The 16,352-nt window shown below is 44.6% G+C and overlaps 1 protein-coding gene across 3 annotated transcripts in view; it reads right to left on the bottom strand.

Moving 5' to 3' along the window:
* USP53 (ubiquitin specific peptidase 53) overlaps positions 1–16,352 on the bottom strand; it is a 262,672-nt gene that overhangs the window by 159,647 nt on the left and 86,673 nt on the right. For 2 of the 3 annotated variants that reach the window (XM_033938073.1, XM_033938084.1), the window contains exon 7: positions 5,543–5,689. The exons of the other annotated variant lie outside the window; for it this stretch is intronic. In XM_033938073.1, coding sequence (XP_033793964.1) covers positions 5,543–5,689 — 147 coding nt within the window. The remainder of the gene's footprint in view (positions 1–5,542; positions 5,690–16,352) is intronic. 3 annotated transcript variants of the gene reach the window in all.

Genomic DNA, 16,352 nt, shown 5'->3' with positions numbered 1-16,352 from the left:
GCAGAAGGGAGCCGGCCAGAAAACTACCCGCCGGAGGGAGAGAGAAGCTGGGCCGCACAAAACTCCTTGTCGGGCCGCAGGTTGGACACCCCTGGAGTAGAGTCAGGGAAGAGGATTGGTGCGTGGCTTGCAAAAAAATGTGTCCCAAGAACCAAAGTGGCTGTAGGAGTCCTGAGACTCTGAGTGGAGTTTCTGAATTATTAATTGGTGAGTATTTTGGGGTATTTCATATATGTGGTCTTGAATAAACTTAGAACTTTGTATAAGGGATTGAAATCTTCATACACAGTACAAAATAGGAACAGACCAAAATAACTTGACCCATTTCTTTAAATTTATTTCTAATTTCTGCACTGGCAACTATGACTGTTTGAATGACAATCACTCTATCCAAAAGGAAGAAGACTAAAAATTATTCCCAGAGGATAGTTCCTCATGTAGAGGGATAAAAGTTCACTGCACACAGCTGGTGGAAATGCCCAAAACCAGGTGCTCTAGAGCAGTGTTCTTCAACCACAAGTCCGTGGACCAGTGCCAGTCTGCAGAAATTTTCTACCGGTTCACAGGGCTGGCACGTCCATCGGGCCCAAGACAGCGTTCTTCAGCCGCCAGTCCACGGTGCGATCAACGCGGCATCTTCGGGCCAGCTTCCTGAGTGCTGCAGTGCACAAAGCCATGGGAAAAGGCTCCTCCACGCAACCTGCGCTTGAACCGGAAGCCTTCTCTCTGACATCGCAACGTCAGAGGGAAGGCTTCCAGATGAGGCGTGGGATGCATGCGAGGAGCTGCTGCCCACAGCTTTGTGCAATGCAGCACTCAAGGAGCCGGCCGGAAGATACTGCATTGATCGCAAAGTGGACCGGCCCAAAGATGACACCGGGGGGCAGGCCAGAAGGCAAGGCACATGGAGGGAGAGAGACAACAATGGTAGGGGAAATGCTTTTATTTTTTTTTAATTTAGTGATTGATTTGTCTGTTCAGGAAGAAATGCATTTGTTTCTTTTCCTCTGAGGTTGTACTGCTTGCAGAGCCTTGCATCTTAGGGTTTGTAAATATTAGTACTTTTAATTTTTTGTCCTGCATTTGCATGAGGTTATCTGTTTTATGGTAGGAATGAATGTTAAAAAGCATACGGTGTGCTTTGTGTATTTTAATTTTGTGGTTAAGCATTATGTGCTGTTAATACAATTATATTGTGTGTTTATATGAAAAATGAATGGAACAAATGGTGTTACAATTAGTACTATTAAGGGGGCGGGGTTTGGGGCAGAGATTGAATGGAGATGGGCATGACTTATCCAAGTGTTCTTCAACTGCTGGTCTGTGGACTGGTGCCGGTGCCCAAATAATTATTTTATTTCTGCCAGTCCATAGGTGTCAAAAGGTTGAGGAACACTGCTCTAGAGATCCAGATCAATTGTAGATACATTTGATAACTCTTCAAAAGCATTCTAGAAATGGTCTAGTTCATCTTACTTGCATAATCCTGATACCCTGCACAGAATTTATAGCATTGGTGTGGAGGAAGAGGGAAAGAGATATTTGAAGGGAAAACTGTTGAGAAGAGAAAGGAAGAAATGGTGGACCTGGGAAAGGGAGGCAGGCAGGCAGAGGGAGAGATGGGATGGGGTCAGTTGGGAAGAGAAAGGGAGAGAAGTTGGATCTTGGGATGGGAAGGAGGGAGAAATGTTAGGTATGTGGATGGAAGGCAGAGATGCAGCATCTCTCTTTTTTCCCCCTCCATTTCATTGTTCAGCATCAAAGGGGGAGGAAAGAAGAAAACAGAGGGAGCAAAATGTTGGACCATGGAGATAAGAGAGATGGACCCATGGGAGGGCAGGAGGGAAGAGAGCTGGGATAAGAAGATGCTAGGCAGGAGATGGAAAGAAAGGGACAGGGAGTTACAACCTGACCAGTGGAGAGAGGGAAGGGGATTCTGAAAGTGGTGAGCCATGTGGATGAGGTCAAAAGGGAGATGGCAAGATGAGTGAGATAGGAGTGAGTACAGTAGTAGAAATGTGGTAATGGGGAGTAGATAGAAGGAAATAGGAGGCTGGGAAAGGAGTGAGATAGGAAATGGGAGAGCTAAGGACCGAGAGAAGATGGAGAATTGAGAGGTAGCTGAACATTTATAAAGAAGAAGGGTGAGAAAGAAGGCAAGATTTGAGTGGACAGAGGCAAAAAAGAGAAAAAGTTAAGAAGGCTGAAAGGGAAAAATCAATACATTGGAGACAGGCATAAGGAAAGAATGGAACAGTATTGAGAGGAGAAAAACTGGACAGCAAACATTGGAAAGAGAATTGGTAGAAGATCGACAAAAAGCAGAAAGAGAAACTGGGACCAAGATGATGGAAAAACAAAACATCCAGACAATAAGGTAGAAAAAATTGTTTTATTATGAATTTATTAACTGGAATATGTTAGCTTTGGGATATGTGCATCACAATTATTTTTGTATTCAGTGGCGTAGTTATATACAGCTGATTTGGAAGAGGGACTGGAGCCCAAAATACTTGAGCTAGTGGAGATTCCCAAGCCCTGCCAACTGAAGATATCTTCCTCCAGTCTGGCAACTCAAAATCTCCAAGCTTTGCAGCCAAAGGCAATATCCTCAAGCTGACCCTGCTTTCATGCATACATGAAAACCAAAGGGGGGGGGCAGGGAGGAGGCCCAAAAAAGCAGTAATATTTACCCTGATTAAACGATCCTCCATGTGCGCTGCTGACAGCTGATTCAGCATCCCCGCTCTGATGAGGCTCACCTCTGAAGAGGCTCACCATAGCTGTAATAGAAGTGAATGGGAGAACCAGGAACGCACATCCCTACTCATCAGAGTGGGGATGCGGAAGCCTGTGGCTGCTCCCACTGTCAGCGGTGTACGTGGAGGATCACTCAGTCAGGGTAAGAATTACTGCTTTTTTGGGTTCTTCTCCACAGTGTCCCTTTAATGAAGGTTTATTATTAGATACGTAAACTAAAACTAAACTAAATCTTAGGTTTGTATACCGCGCCATCTCCGCAAGCGCAGAGCTCGGAGATGGCGTATATCTTCTATATTAGTGACTGCAAATTTGGGACCTGCTCAGCCTTTTTTCTACTCATCAGCTAGTGTTAGTGTTGGTGTTTGTGCGGTCCCAGAAAATTTTTTTGTCTGATGTGGCCCAGGGAAGCCAAAAGGTTGGACACCCCTACCCTACTCCTTCACCGTGAGCAGGGAGGGGTAAATTTCATAGCGTTCCAGGTCGTGGGCCAACCCTCTTCCCCACTCCTACTCCTTTACTGTAAGCAGGGAGGGTTAATTTGCATAGCATCAAATTTGCACCAACATATTTCCCCGTCCCACCCGGCTATTTTTTCGTGCCACCCGGCTAGAAAAAATTTCTGGGGAGAACACTGCTTATATATTGCACCTGCTTAGGGTATGGGGTAGCCTGCGACAAGAGTGTAACAAGGTATAGGCGGAATAGAAGTCCCTAATGTAATGTAATCAGGGGTTACTGGTCTCCATGTTGGCGGGTTTACGGGATGAACCTCAATTTTTAGTGGGCAAAACTAACCCGGTCTTTGAAAGATGGGGTTCCTTGGGTTTAAATACATTTTGCGATTTCTTGCAGGGAGGGTGATTGGTCTCCTTTGAGGTTCTACAATGCTCTTTTGCGGTGAGGGATGGGGACTGTCTGGCCTATCTTCAAGTTCGACATTTCATGATCACTAGGGGCTGGGACAAGACATCTTCCATAGAGGGTGAACATTTAGAAAAACTTTGGGGGACATTGCAGAAAGTACCCCGGCCCATATCAGTTGTATACCGATATTTGAAGGGTCGTGTGGTGCCACAGTGCATTTTTCTTAGACCTTGGGAAAGGGATTTGCACTGTACCTTTACCACCAAAGAGTGGGATACTATTTGTGAGGAGGTGGGACAGGTATGTGCTTTGATTCAGGAAAATGCTTACAAGGTATTGAGCCGGTGGTATTATACTCCTGAGAAACTTCACAAGATGTATCCCCAATCCTCTGATCAATGTTGGCACTGCCATAGGGCAATAGAGTCATTTCTCCATATCTAGTGGGAGTGTGTGGATTTGGACCCCTTTTGGACTCAAGTGATTCAAACTTTGTCTCACATGTTGGGGGTAGCTGTCCCTCTTACCCCTCAAAGTTGTTTATTGGGGTTGACTAACATCTGTGTGACCAAATGGCAGATCAAATTACTGCGGTTGGGTCTGGCAGCAGTCAAATGTCTTATTGCAGCTCATTGGAAACAGACACTGGTGCCTACTGTGAATGACTGGAGAGTGAAATTATCTATGATGGGGAAAATGGAATTGTATGTGGCCAAGCGCAGAGGTTATTATATGTCCTCATTGCATATCTGGAATATTCTGTCCCGGAAATTGAATCTTTAATGGTAAGGGGTGAGGGGGGAATTTGAGTTCTATGACTTGTTTTCTGCATTTTGGGGGGTGGGGGATGGGTAGTTATATTAGAGAATGACATGGTGACAAAATTCATCACCGTTCCCGTCCCCGCGGATAACCACGGGAAATAATCCCATGTCATTTTCTAGTGTCTATTTCAACCTCAGTCCTTCTACACCAGCATTCTTCAAAGCCAAGCTTGTGGGTCAGTGGTTGTGGCCATTCATACTCTGATTCTTTCCTCTCTCCTTAAAGAATGACATGAAGATGGTTTCCCGCGGTTATCCGCAGGGACGGGAACGATGATGAATTTTGTCACCGTGTCATTCTCTAAGTTATATTGTTGTCTGGGGGAGCAGCAGAACTTGGGGGGTGGCAGGAGCTATTGATGTATATGGCGGATGGAGGGAGCCATCTGAGTGTGAAAACCCCCGGTATTCGGGGGTATGGCTGGATGTGTCTTTCTATCGGCTGGCTCTGGGGTTCATTGGTATTCTTTATCATTTTGCCTTTACCGGGGTATGATGAATGGGTAGTGTTGTACTCAGTTCTGACTTGTTCTATGATGTGTTCTGAGCTGTTTATTTGTTTCAAAATTTAATAAAAAATTTTAAATATAAAAAAAAAATTTGTTAAAATTAAAAAAAGAAAAGAAAACAGATGACAGAAAACAAAATAGGGTTAAGTGGTCAGTTCTTTCAATAGAGAAAGGTGGAGTGCCACAAGGATCTGAATTGGAACTGATGCTTTTTATCATTTTTAAATGAACTGGAAATGATGAGTGAGAATCAAATTCAGGTTTTCTTGAATTGACTAATATCCCAAAACAAAACACTAGGCAAAAGTTAATTTTTACAGTTTCATTTATAGAGACTCCTATGGAATTAGGTAGTACATAGAAATAAAACCAAAGGAGATAAGGTGATACTTTTTTTATTAGACTAAGCTGATCAAAAAATGCATTTGTTGGTTCAATAAATAAAGGTATCGTCTTATTTCCTTTTTTTTGTTTTATTTCTATATACAACCTTTAAAACTACCACACCATTTTACTCATTATGGAATTAGAAAATCTGTAAGACTGCTGGTCTTCAGTGATGTGCAAAACTGGCCCACTTACCCCTGGAAGAAAAAGCTGTGTTTCCAGAATCCGTACAATATTGTCCATCAGATCAGAGTTATCGGAATCCCAGACTAAACCTATGGTCACTATCTCGGGGCAGTTCATCAATACACGGCGAATCTTAATCTTCTGCCCACAGTTACTCTACACAGAACCAAAAAGAAGTTAAAAAAAACGTTAAGCCACACTATACAATACAATTTTTATTTGTATATTGCCCATACCTCTTTGAAGTTCACAGCAGTGCAATAATTGTTCTATTTTAGAGGACTTCTTATTAGACGCTTAAGCAAAAACTATGAAAAAGTACATGAAAAAAATGTTGTAGCGTGGCCTACCCTTGGTCAATGGCAGGGACCAAGCACACGCCTCACTTTCTATAGGCCCGGCATGCTTCCCTAAGATGGAGGAAGAACCTGCTCAAGTTAATTTTTTCAAAATTGCTTTATACAAATCGCACAGTATGCAAGGGTAAGTAACAGAAAGAGAGTTATTTATTCCATACTCTAGTTCAAGAAAAACATAGGCCCAAGGAAAAAAAAAAAAAAAATTTTTTCCACACAATGTGTTCAGAATGGCTTTTCAATACTGGCCCAGGACTCTGGCCTAGAAGAGCCTTCAGACTACATACTCCAAGTCTTTGAAGTTTCCCTCTCTTAGCAGTGGGTCTTTCACTATCAGCCCCTTCCCAGAAGGAAAACAACAAATAAATCTCCCACAAAAGTCCAAACAGCAGAAAACTGTAGTGCTTCAAAAGTTCCAAACTTGTTTCCTTATGGCATTTTTTTCCTCAGCTGCACCAAAAATCACCAAGCAGCTAACCTTCAGCTCAAGGGAGCTGCAGTAGGGAGAAACAGTAAATTCACTTCTTTATCTAGCACTAGTTAAAATGCTGCCAACGTTCCCTCACTAAGATGACGGGTGAATTCTCCCCGATTCTCACTAGTCTCCTGGGTACTTTAGTCAAACAGAAAAAATACAACTGCCAAAACAAACTTTCAAAAACAGTCCAGTAGCCAGCTTTCCACCTGCTCTGGCTCAGCCCTGGACCTTCCCAGACTTTTCCCTTAGCAGTAGTGCTGCCCGATTTCTGATTCAAATCGATTTACCGATTCACTTTGGGTGAATCGATTCGAATCGATGTGTATTTTTTAAAAAATCAGCCTCTCCGATTCGGGGCCCAACCTCCCCGTGCCCGGCTGTCATCGTGCTCACGAATCCTGCCACTCAAAACATTTTTTTTTTTTTTAAACCCTCTCACTGGCTTGTGGATTCAGCCTGACTCGGCACAGCCTGAAGTTGTGTTTGACTCCGGTAAAGAAAGTACAAAAGAAAAAAAAAGCAGGTGCTTTTTCAAACCCTCCCTGTAACACTAGTCTGTATTAGCAGCTGCACCGCTCTCTCCTTCCGTAGCTTTAGCAAGCCAATTCCCTACTGGGGCCTCAGAGCCTCTGCTAGGCCGTCCTGCCTCTGAGGAAGAAGGAAGTTGCATCATCAGAGGCGGGACGGCCTAGCAGAGGCTCCGAGGCCGCAGTAGGGAATTGGCTCACTAAAGCTACGGAAAGAGAGAGCGGTGCAGCTGCTGAATCCACAAGCCAGTGAAAGGGTTTAAAAAAAAATGTTTTGAGTGGCAGGATTCGTGAGCGCGATGACAGCCGGGCACGGGGAGGTTGGGCCCCAAATCTTGTTGTCCTCGGATAACTTGCTTGCCAGGGTCTCCTTCTTTCTTCTTTCTCCATGCTAACCATCCATCTGCCATCTCTGTCCTCCCCTTTTGATTCCCTTCCCTCCCCCGGAGCTCTGGCATCTTTCCTTTTTTTCGTCTCCATCCACAGATCCACCTTTTCTCAACTACCCTTTCATCCAGCATCTCTCCCTCCTTCCCACCACCCCAGGGTCCACCATCTCTTCCTTTCTTTTCTCAACTACCCTACTATCCAGTATCTTTATCCCCCACTCCACACCATCCCTTGTGTCTCAACTTCTCTCCCTTTCTGTTCCTTCCCTCCCTAAATCCCATTGTCCATCATCTCTCTCCCTCTCCTCTATTTTCAGACCCATTATTTCTTCCCCACCAAAGTCCGGCATATGCACGTCACTTTGAACCCCCCCTCCCCTCCCTCCTTCCGTGTACTTCTACACCAAGGCCCCCCTCCCCTGAAGATCTGTCCCCCCATGAAGGCCTGCACCTCCCCCCTAAAGGCCTGCCTGTCCACCTGAAGGCCTGTTTCCCCCTTGAAGGCTTGTCTCCCCCTTAAAGGTCTGCATCCCACCCCTGAATGCCTGCCTGTCCCCCCTGAAGGCCTGCATCCCTCCCTTGAAGGCCTGTCCCCCCCTAAACAAAATCAAACTGAAGGAAAAATGAAAAGACTACTACTCCAAACTCATTGGCACTGAAAAAACAGACACCAAAAAACTTTTCAGCATTGTAAAAAACCTCACGGATACCAAACCCTTCCTCGCCACCCAAGGAACCCAGACTCCAACAGCTTCACAGCTATCAGAACACTTCAAAAATAAAATCATCACAATCAGAGCCACATTCAACAATTCTCAAAATATCATAGAAGAGATACAAATAAAACCCACAAATGACGAAGCAATCTCAGCAGATAGGACCTGGACCAACTTCCCAACGACACAATGGTCAGACCTGGACCGGCTGTACAAAAAATACAACAAATCCTCCTGTGATTTGAACAACTGTCCTCCTTACCTACTAGCTTCAGCATCCACCAAATTCATAGCTTGTCTCACGCTATGGTTGCAAACCACTCTCAAGGAAGGTCAGTTCCCTCCGGAACTTGGCAAAATCATAATCACTCCCATACTAAAAGACCCCAAAGGCCCAATAGACAACCCAACAAACTACAGACCAATCGCTTCTATCCCACTATACATCAAACTCATAGAGGGTCTAGTAGCACAACATCTATCCAACTACCTAGAAGACCACTACATTCTGCATCCAAATCAATCTGGTTTCAGAGCTAATCACAGCACAGAAACATTACTGGTATCTTTACTAGATATAGCCAGACAGCACCTCAGCAAAGGAAACAAGTTACTAATCATCCAACTCGACCTTTCAGCAGCATTCGACTTAGTAGATCATCCAATACTTCTCCAGATACTAGATGCCATAGGTATAACTGGTAAAGTTCACAACTGGTTCCAAGGATTCCTTCAAACAAGGTCATATAGAGTTAAGTCAAAAGACTTTTTATCCAAACCCTGGACAAACCCCTGCGGAGTACCACAAGGATCCCCACTATCGCCCATACTATTCAACCTCTTCATAGCTTCCTTAGGCACTGCCCTAGACGCCCTAAATATAACTTCCTTCAGTTACGCAGATGACATAACCATCATTCTCCCATTTGACATCCAAGACCCCATCTCCAAGGGACGCCTGAAAACAACATTGGAAACCGTAGAAAAATGGATGACGAACCATAAGCTGAAACTGAATGCGGAGAAAACCAAATTCCTACTACTAGAGAAGGAACAAAAACCATCACTAACAGAACTGGAAGTCAACGCAATCAAATATCCTATACAAAGCACTCTCAAGATACTAGGAATACAATTAGACAGACGCTGCACTATGCAGACACAGATACACAAAATCATACAGAAGGCATTCTTCACCATGCGAAACCTAAGAAAAATAAGAAAATTCCTTACCAATGAACACTACAAGATCATTGTACAATCCCTCACACTCAGTACTTTGGATTACTGCAACAGCCTCTACCTACCATGCCCAAACTACATGATAAAACAACTACAGACCATTCAGAACACAGCCATCAGACTCATCTACTGTCTCAACAAATATGACCACATCACCCCCGCCTATGTAGACTCTCACTGGCTTCCGATAAAAGCTAGAACTCAATTCAAGTTCTATTGTCTTCTATTTAAAGTAACCCACGGAACAGCCCCCTGTTACCTAAACAACCGCCTATACCGCTACCACTCATCCAGATCGAGGAGAACTCAAAACCAATTCACCTTCCCCCCTCATAATGGTACCCGAAGTAAGAAACTATACGACAGCCTTCTAGCGACACAGGCAGCGAAAATTGACCCCACCATCACCAAACTAATGATCAACACAACAGACATTAAAATGTTTCGAAAAGAAATCAAAACATTTCTATTCAAAAAACATGTCCTTACTAACTAGTCTCCTCCCCTTTCGCACAAGCTCTCCCTCTCCTGAATATCACATTAGTCAACTCCTAGAACCTTTCCCTCCAAAAATACTCAGACTCCTAAATAAGCATTTACCTCACTATCCAACAAACATCTTACGTCACTGTTAGGTAACTTCTCGTCTGCAACCCGCATATACTGATATTCTCCACTACATCCTGTTATCACTTGATTCTCTTAAATATAATTCTCATAATTGAATGTAATTCCTATAATTGAATGTAATTCTTATAATTGAATCCTCTAACACACCATGTAAAGTACATGAATCACGGTTATGCAATTTCCCTAGATAATCTATTAAGTAATATCTCTAGATAATCTGTTATGTAATTTCTCTGAATAATATTTGTTTTGCAATTCTCTCGGTAATGTCCAGATCTCTTATAATTTGTAATCCGCCTAGAACCGCAAGGCACAGGCGGAATAGAAATCACTAATGTAATGTAATGTAATGTAATGTAATGTAAAGGCCTGCATCCCCCCTGAAGACCTGCATCTCACCCCTGAAGGCTTTCCTGCCTGTCCCCCTGAAGGCCTGTCCCACCCCCCAACCCTGAAGGACTGCTCACACCCCTCCCCCCCCCGGAAGGCCTGCGTGTTCCCCCTGGCCTCTCACTGGTGTCCGGCTTTCCCCTTGGCCTCCTCGCACCGTTTACCGTTGAAGAGCAGCCTGCAGACAAGATCTCGGTGCTAACGATCTTTGCACTGCTTCGGAGCTGTTTCTTCTGCCGCGGTCCCGCCCCTCCTCTGACATCAGAGGAAGGATGGTGGCGGAGGAAACAGCTCAGAAGCACAGCAAAGATCACTAGCACCGTGATATTGTCTGCAGGCTGCTCCTCAATGGTAAACGGTGCGGGGAGGCCATGGGGGAAGCCGAACGCCAGGTGGGGGGGAACGAACGCCAGGGGGGAAGCCGGACAGCAGCACTTCCCTACTGACCTTCCCCCTTTGCCCTCTAAAGCAGGTGCGGCAGCAGCCAGACAGCAAGAGCAGTGCTGCCGCTCCTGCTTTAGGGGGCGAGGGGAGAGGGTCAGCCGAAACGGGAACTGTTTTTTTTTTGTTTTGAATCGATTCACCAGAAATGAATCAGTGAACTGATTTGCATCGTGAATCGGGCAGCACTACTCAGTACTGCAATATTTAGCTTATTCCTTCCTTATAAATCAAAGTTCTGGCTGCTGAACTAGAGAATTTTTATCAACACAAATAATATACTACTTTATCCTAAAAAAAAGGAAATAAAAAGAATTTTTTTTTTTTTCTATCTTTGTTGTCTGGTTTCTGCTTTCCCCATCTTCTCATACATAAGAACATAAGAATTGCTACTGCTGGGTCAGACCAGTGGTCCATCGTGCCCAGCAATCCACTCCCATGGTGGTCCCTAAGTCAAAGACCAGTGTCTTAACTGAAACCAGCCCTACCTGCATACGTTCCAGTTCAGCATGAACTCGTCTAACTTTGTCTTGAATCCCTGAAGGGTGTTTTTCCCCTAAGACATCCTCCGGAAGAGCGTTCCAGTTTTCCACCACTCTCTAGGTGAAGAAGAACTTCCTTACGTCTGTATGGAATCTATCCCCTTTTAACTTTAGAGAGTGCCCTCTCGTTCTCCCTATCTCGGAGAGGGTGAACAACCTGTCTTTATCTACTAAGTCTATTCCCTTCATTATCTTGAACGTTTCAATCATGTCCCCTCTGTCTCCTCTTTTCAAGGAAGAGGCCCAGTTTCTCTATCTCTCGCTGTACAACAACTCCTCCAGCCCTTTAACCATCTTAGTTGCTCTTCTCTGGACCCTTTCGAGTAGTACTGTGTCCTTCTTAATGTACGGCGACCAGTGTTGGACGCAGTATTCCAGGTGGGGTCGCACCATGGCCCGGTACAGCGGCATGATAACCTTCTCTGATCTGTTTGTGATTCCCTTCTTAATCATTCCAAGCATTCTGTTCGCCCTTTTCGCCACCGCCGCACATTGCGTGGACGGCTTCATTGACTTGACGACCAGTACTCCCAAGTCTCTTTCCTGGGGGGGGTCTCTCCGAGTACTGCACCAGACATCATGTATTCGTGTACAAGATTTTTGTTACCAACATGCATCACCTTACACTTGTCCACGTTAAACTTCATTTGCCATGTCGCAGCGTATTTCTCAAGCGTATTTATGTCCTGTTGCAGGTCCTCGCAATCCTCCTGCATCTTAACTACTCTGAATAACTTCGTATCGTATGCAAATTTAATCATCTCGCTTGTCGTTCCAATTTCCAGGTCGTTTATAAATATGTTGAAGAGCATAGGCCCGAGCACCAAACCCTGCGGCACTCCACTGGTGACGCTTTTCCAGTCCGAGTATTTTCCATTTACTCCCATTCTCTGTTTTCTATCCGCCAACCAGTTTTTGATCCACATGTGTATTTCACCCTTAATCCCATGGCTCGTAATTTTTTGAAGTAGTCTGTTTCCCTCTCCCATCCCCACTTCCACGCGTCTGCTCCCCCTTTCTCTCCTCCCCACTTCCATGCAGTGTCTGCTCCCCCCTCTCTCCTCCCCACTTCCATGCAGTATCTGTTCCCTCTCTCTCTCCTCCCCACTTTCATGCAGTGTCTGCTCCCCTCTCTCCTCTCTCCATTTCCTTTTGCCATCTGTTCCTCTCTTCAGCATCTGTTCCCCTCCCTGCTTCCATCCAGCTTCTGCTCCTCCCTCTCTCTCCACTTCCTTTCAGCGTCTTCCCTCTCTCTCCTCTCCACTTCCTTCCAGCATCTGTTCCACTCTCTCTCTATCCTCTCTACTTTCATGCAGCGCCTGCTCCCTTCTCCCTCCTTCCCATTTCCTTGCGGAGTCTGCTCCTCTCTCCCCTCCCGCACCACTCCCTTCAAACTATTCCCCTCGTCGGACCATCTCCCATCACCTTCACAGGCACTTTTCAGAATCGAGGTTCTCTCTCCGAGTGGCCCGGATGCTACAGCCTTCTCAGAAGTCACCCGTGACTGCCCTGAAGTGTCTCCTCTGACGTAACTTTCTGTTTCCACCTGGGTGGCTCGCATCAGAGAAGTTTTGAGGCAGTTGCGTGTGACTTGTGAGAAGGCTGTGGCATCCGGGCTGCTCGTAGAGAAAAACTCGATTCTGAAAAGCACCCGTGAAAGTGACAGGAAGGTAGGGAGATAGCCCAATGAGGGGAAGAGATGCCCGGATCACAGCGATCGGGAGAGAGAAGGGAGGGGGCTGCTGGACCGCGCCATAGCGAGGAAGGCTGACCGGGACGGGTGTGAAGGAAGGTATCACACGGCAGATACTTTAGTGCAGGGACAAAGCCATTCACCGCTCCACGGGGCAGTGAATGGCCTTGTCCCCGTACCCGCAGCTACCAATCTTTTTTTCATCCCATTCCTGCGGGTTACCCGCGGCCAGCCGCAGGTAACAGTCACTATGTTATTCTTTAGTGTTTATGAACAACTTGAAAAACTGGGACCAGACGGCATTCATCCCAGGATACTGAGGGAGCTCAGAGAGGTTCTGGTGGGTCCTCTAAAAGATTTGTTCAATAACTCCTTAGAGACGGGAGAGGCTCCACATGACTGGAAAAGTGCAGATATGATTTCTCTTCAAAGAAGCAGTTGCAAGAATGAAGCGGGAAACTACAGGCCAGTAAGCCTCACTTTGGTTGTTGGGAAAATAATGGAAATATTGCTGAAGGAAAGGATAGTAGGATAGTGAATTTCCTACAATCCAACGGGTTACAAGATCCAATGCAACATGGCATTACTAAAGGTAAATCGTGTCAAACAAATCCGATTGAATTCTTTGGCTGGATGACCAAAGAATTGGATTGAGGCTGTGTGCTAGATGCAATTTACTTAAGATCTCAGCAAAGCCTTCGACATGGTTCCGCATAGAGGTTCTTGAATAAACTTGACAGGCAGAATTTAGGACCGAAAGTGGTGAACTGGATTAGAAACTGGTTGACAGACAAAAGCCAGAGGATGGTGGTTAATGGAATTTGCTTGGAGAAAGGGTGAGTAATAGAATGCCACAAGGATAGGTGTTGAGGCCAATTCTGTTCAATATATTTGTGAACAATATTGCTGAAGGGTAGGAAGGTAAGGTTTGTCTTTTTGCAGGTGATACCAAGATATGTAACAGGGTGGACATCCTAGAGGGAGTTGAAAACATGAAAAAAGATCTGTAGAAGTTGGAAAAATGGTCTAATGTGTGGCAAATAAATTTAATGCAAAGAAGTGCAGAGTGATACACTGAAACCGGCGCTATTTAAATTATTTATAAATTATCTGGGAAATGGAATGACAAGTGAGGTGATTAGTGTGGCAGATGACACTAAACTGTTTAAAGTTGTCAAAACTCATGCAGACTGAAAAATTGCAGACAGACCTTAAGAAATAGGAAGATCATGCATCCAAATTTTAGATAAGAATAACCCAAATCAGAGTTACCAGATGCAAGGTCTATCTTGGGGATCAGCATCCAAGGAAAAGATCTGGGTGTCACTATAGACCAGGGGTGTCAAAGTCCCTCCTCGAGGGCTGCAATCTAGTCGGATTTTCAGAATTTCGCCAATGAATATGCATGAGATCTATTAGCATACAATGAAAGCAGTGCAAGCAAATAGATCTCATGCATATTCATTGGGGAAATCCTGAAAACCCGACTCGACTGCGGCCCTCGAGGAGGGACTTTGACACCCTTGCTGTAGACAATACACTGAAACCTTCCGCCTAATGTGTGGCGGCGGCCAAAAAAAGCAAACAAGATGCTAGGAATTATTAGCAAAGGGATGGCAACAATGATTAGGAATGTTATAATGTCTCTGCATTAGTCTATGGTGCAACCTCGCCTTGAGTATTGCATTCAATTCTGGTCGCCTTATCTCAAAAAAAGATATAGCAGAACTATAAAAGGTTCAAAGAACAGCGACCAAGATGATAAAAGGGGATGAACTCCTCTGTATGAAGAAAGACTAAAGAGGTTATGGCTCTTCAGCTTGGAAAAGAGAGATGGCTGAGGGAAGATATGATTGAAATCTACAAAATCATGAGTGGTGTAGAACAGATACGAGTGGATCTATTTTTAACTCCATCAAAAATTTCAAAGACTATGGGACACTCGAAGTTACAGGGAAATACTTTTAAAAATAGGAAGAAATATTTTTTCACTCAGAGAATAGTTAAGCTTTGGAATATATTACTAGAGCAGTGTTTTTCAACCTTTTTTGGGCAAAGGCACACTTGTTTCATGAAAAAAATCACGAGGCACACCACCATTAGAAAATGTTAAAAAATTTAACTCTGTGCCTATATTGACTATATATAAAGTAATTCTCTTGAATAGGAATCAAATAAACACAAAGAAAGTATTTTATAATTACTTTATTATGAAATATTAAGTAAACAGAATAGTGAAAAATTATAAAATACTTTATTCAGTGCGAAACCTGGGCCTGTTTGGCTGAACACAAAGCTGATACTCTGGCTGGAATCGAAGAAAGACACACACGTAGCTCTTCGTCAACAGCCGTTCCCTTCACCGCCCTGTCACCGCCATCCCTTTCACCGCCCATTCACCGCCCCGTCACCGTCCCCGCTGCATCCATATAAGCCTTAGTACTGTAATATTTAGCTTATTCCTTTCTTATAAATCAAAGTTCCTGCTGCTGAACTAGAGAAAGAGATGTTCAGCTGGCAGGGCTTTGTTTATAAATTTTTATCAACACAACTAATATACTATTTTATCCTAAAGCAAAAAATAAATAAATAAATAAATATAATTTTTTTTCTACCTTTGTTGTCTGGTTTCTGCTTTCCACATCTTCTCATTCAATTCCTTCCATCCACTGTGTGTCTTCTCTCTACGTCTTCCATTTGCTGTTACTGTGCCTCTCCCTTCACCCCCCCCCCCCAATTGGTCTAGCACCCATCTTCTTCCCTCCGCTCCCCCATAGTCTGGCATCTGTCTTCTTCCCACTCTGTCTTCCACATTTCCCTTCGGGGTCTGTTACTCTCCACCCTCCTTCAATGTCTGTCCTATTCCTTTCCACCACCACCCTTCCCTCCCTCCTTTACCATCTGTTCCTTTCTACTACCCTTCAGCTCCTCTCACGTGGCTTATCATAGAAACATAGAAACATAGAAAGATGACGGCAGAAAAGGGCTACAGCCCATCAAGTCTGCCCACTCTACTGACCCACCCAATTTAGTCTGTGTGCTAATGACCCAATTCTTTAACTTGATCTTCGTAGTGATCCTACGTAGGTGTCCCATTTATTCTTAAAGTCAGGTACGCTGGTGGCCTCAACCACTTGCACCGGAAGCTTGTTCCAGCGATCTATCACTCTTTCCGTGAAGAAGTACTTCCTGGTGTCGCCATTAAATTTCCCTCCTCTGAGTTTGAGCGGATGTCCTCTTGTGGCCGAGGGTCCTTTGGGAAAGAAAATGTCATCTTCCACCTCGACACGTCCTGTGATGTACTTAAATGTCTCAATCATGTCCCCCCTCTCCCTACGTTCCTCAAGAGTGTAGAGCTGCAGTTTGTGCAGTCTCTCTTCGTACGAGAGACCCTTGAGCCCCGAGATCGTCCTAG

Source organism: Geotrypetes seraphini, chromosome 1 (assembly GCF_902459505.1).
Source record: "Geotrypetes seraphini chromosome 1, aGeoSer1.1, whole genome shotgun sequence".
In the NCBI taxonomy this organism is placed as follows: domain Eukaryota; kingdom Metazoa; phylum Chordata; class Amphibia; order Gymnophiona; family Dermophiidae; genus Geotrypetes; species Geotrypetes seraphini.
This window is presented reverse-complemented; position numbering and strand designations above follow the sequence as displayed.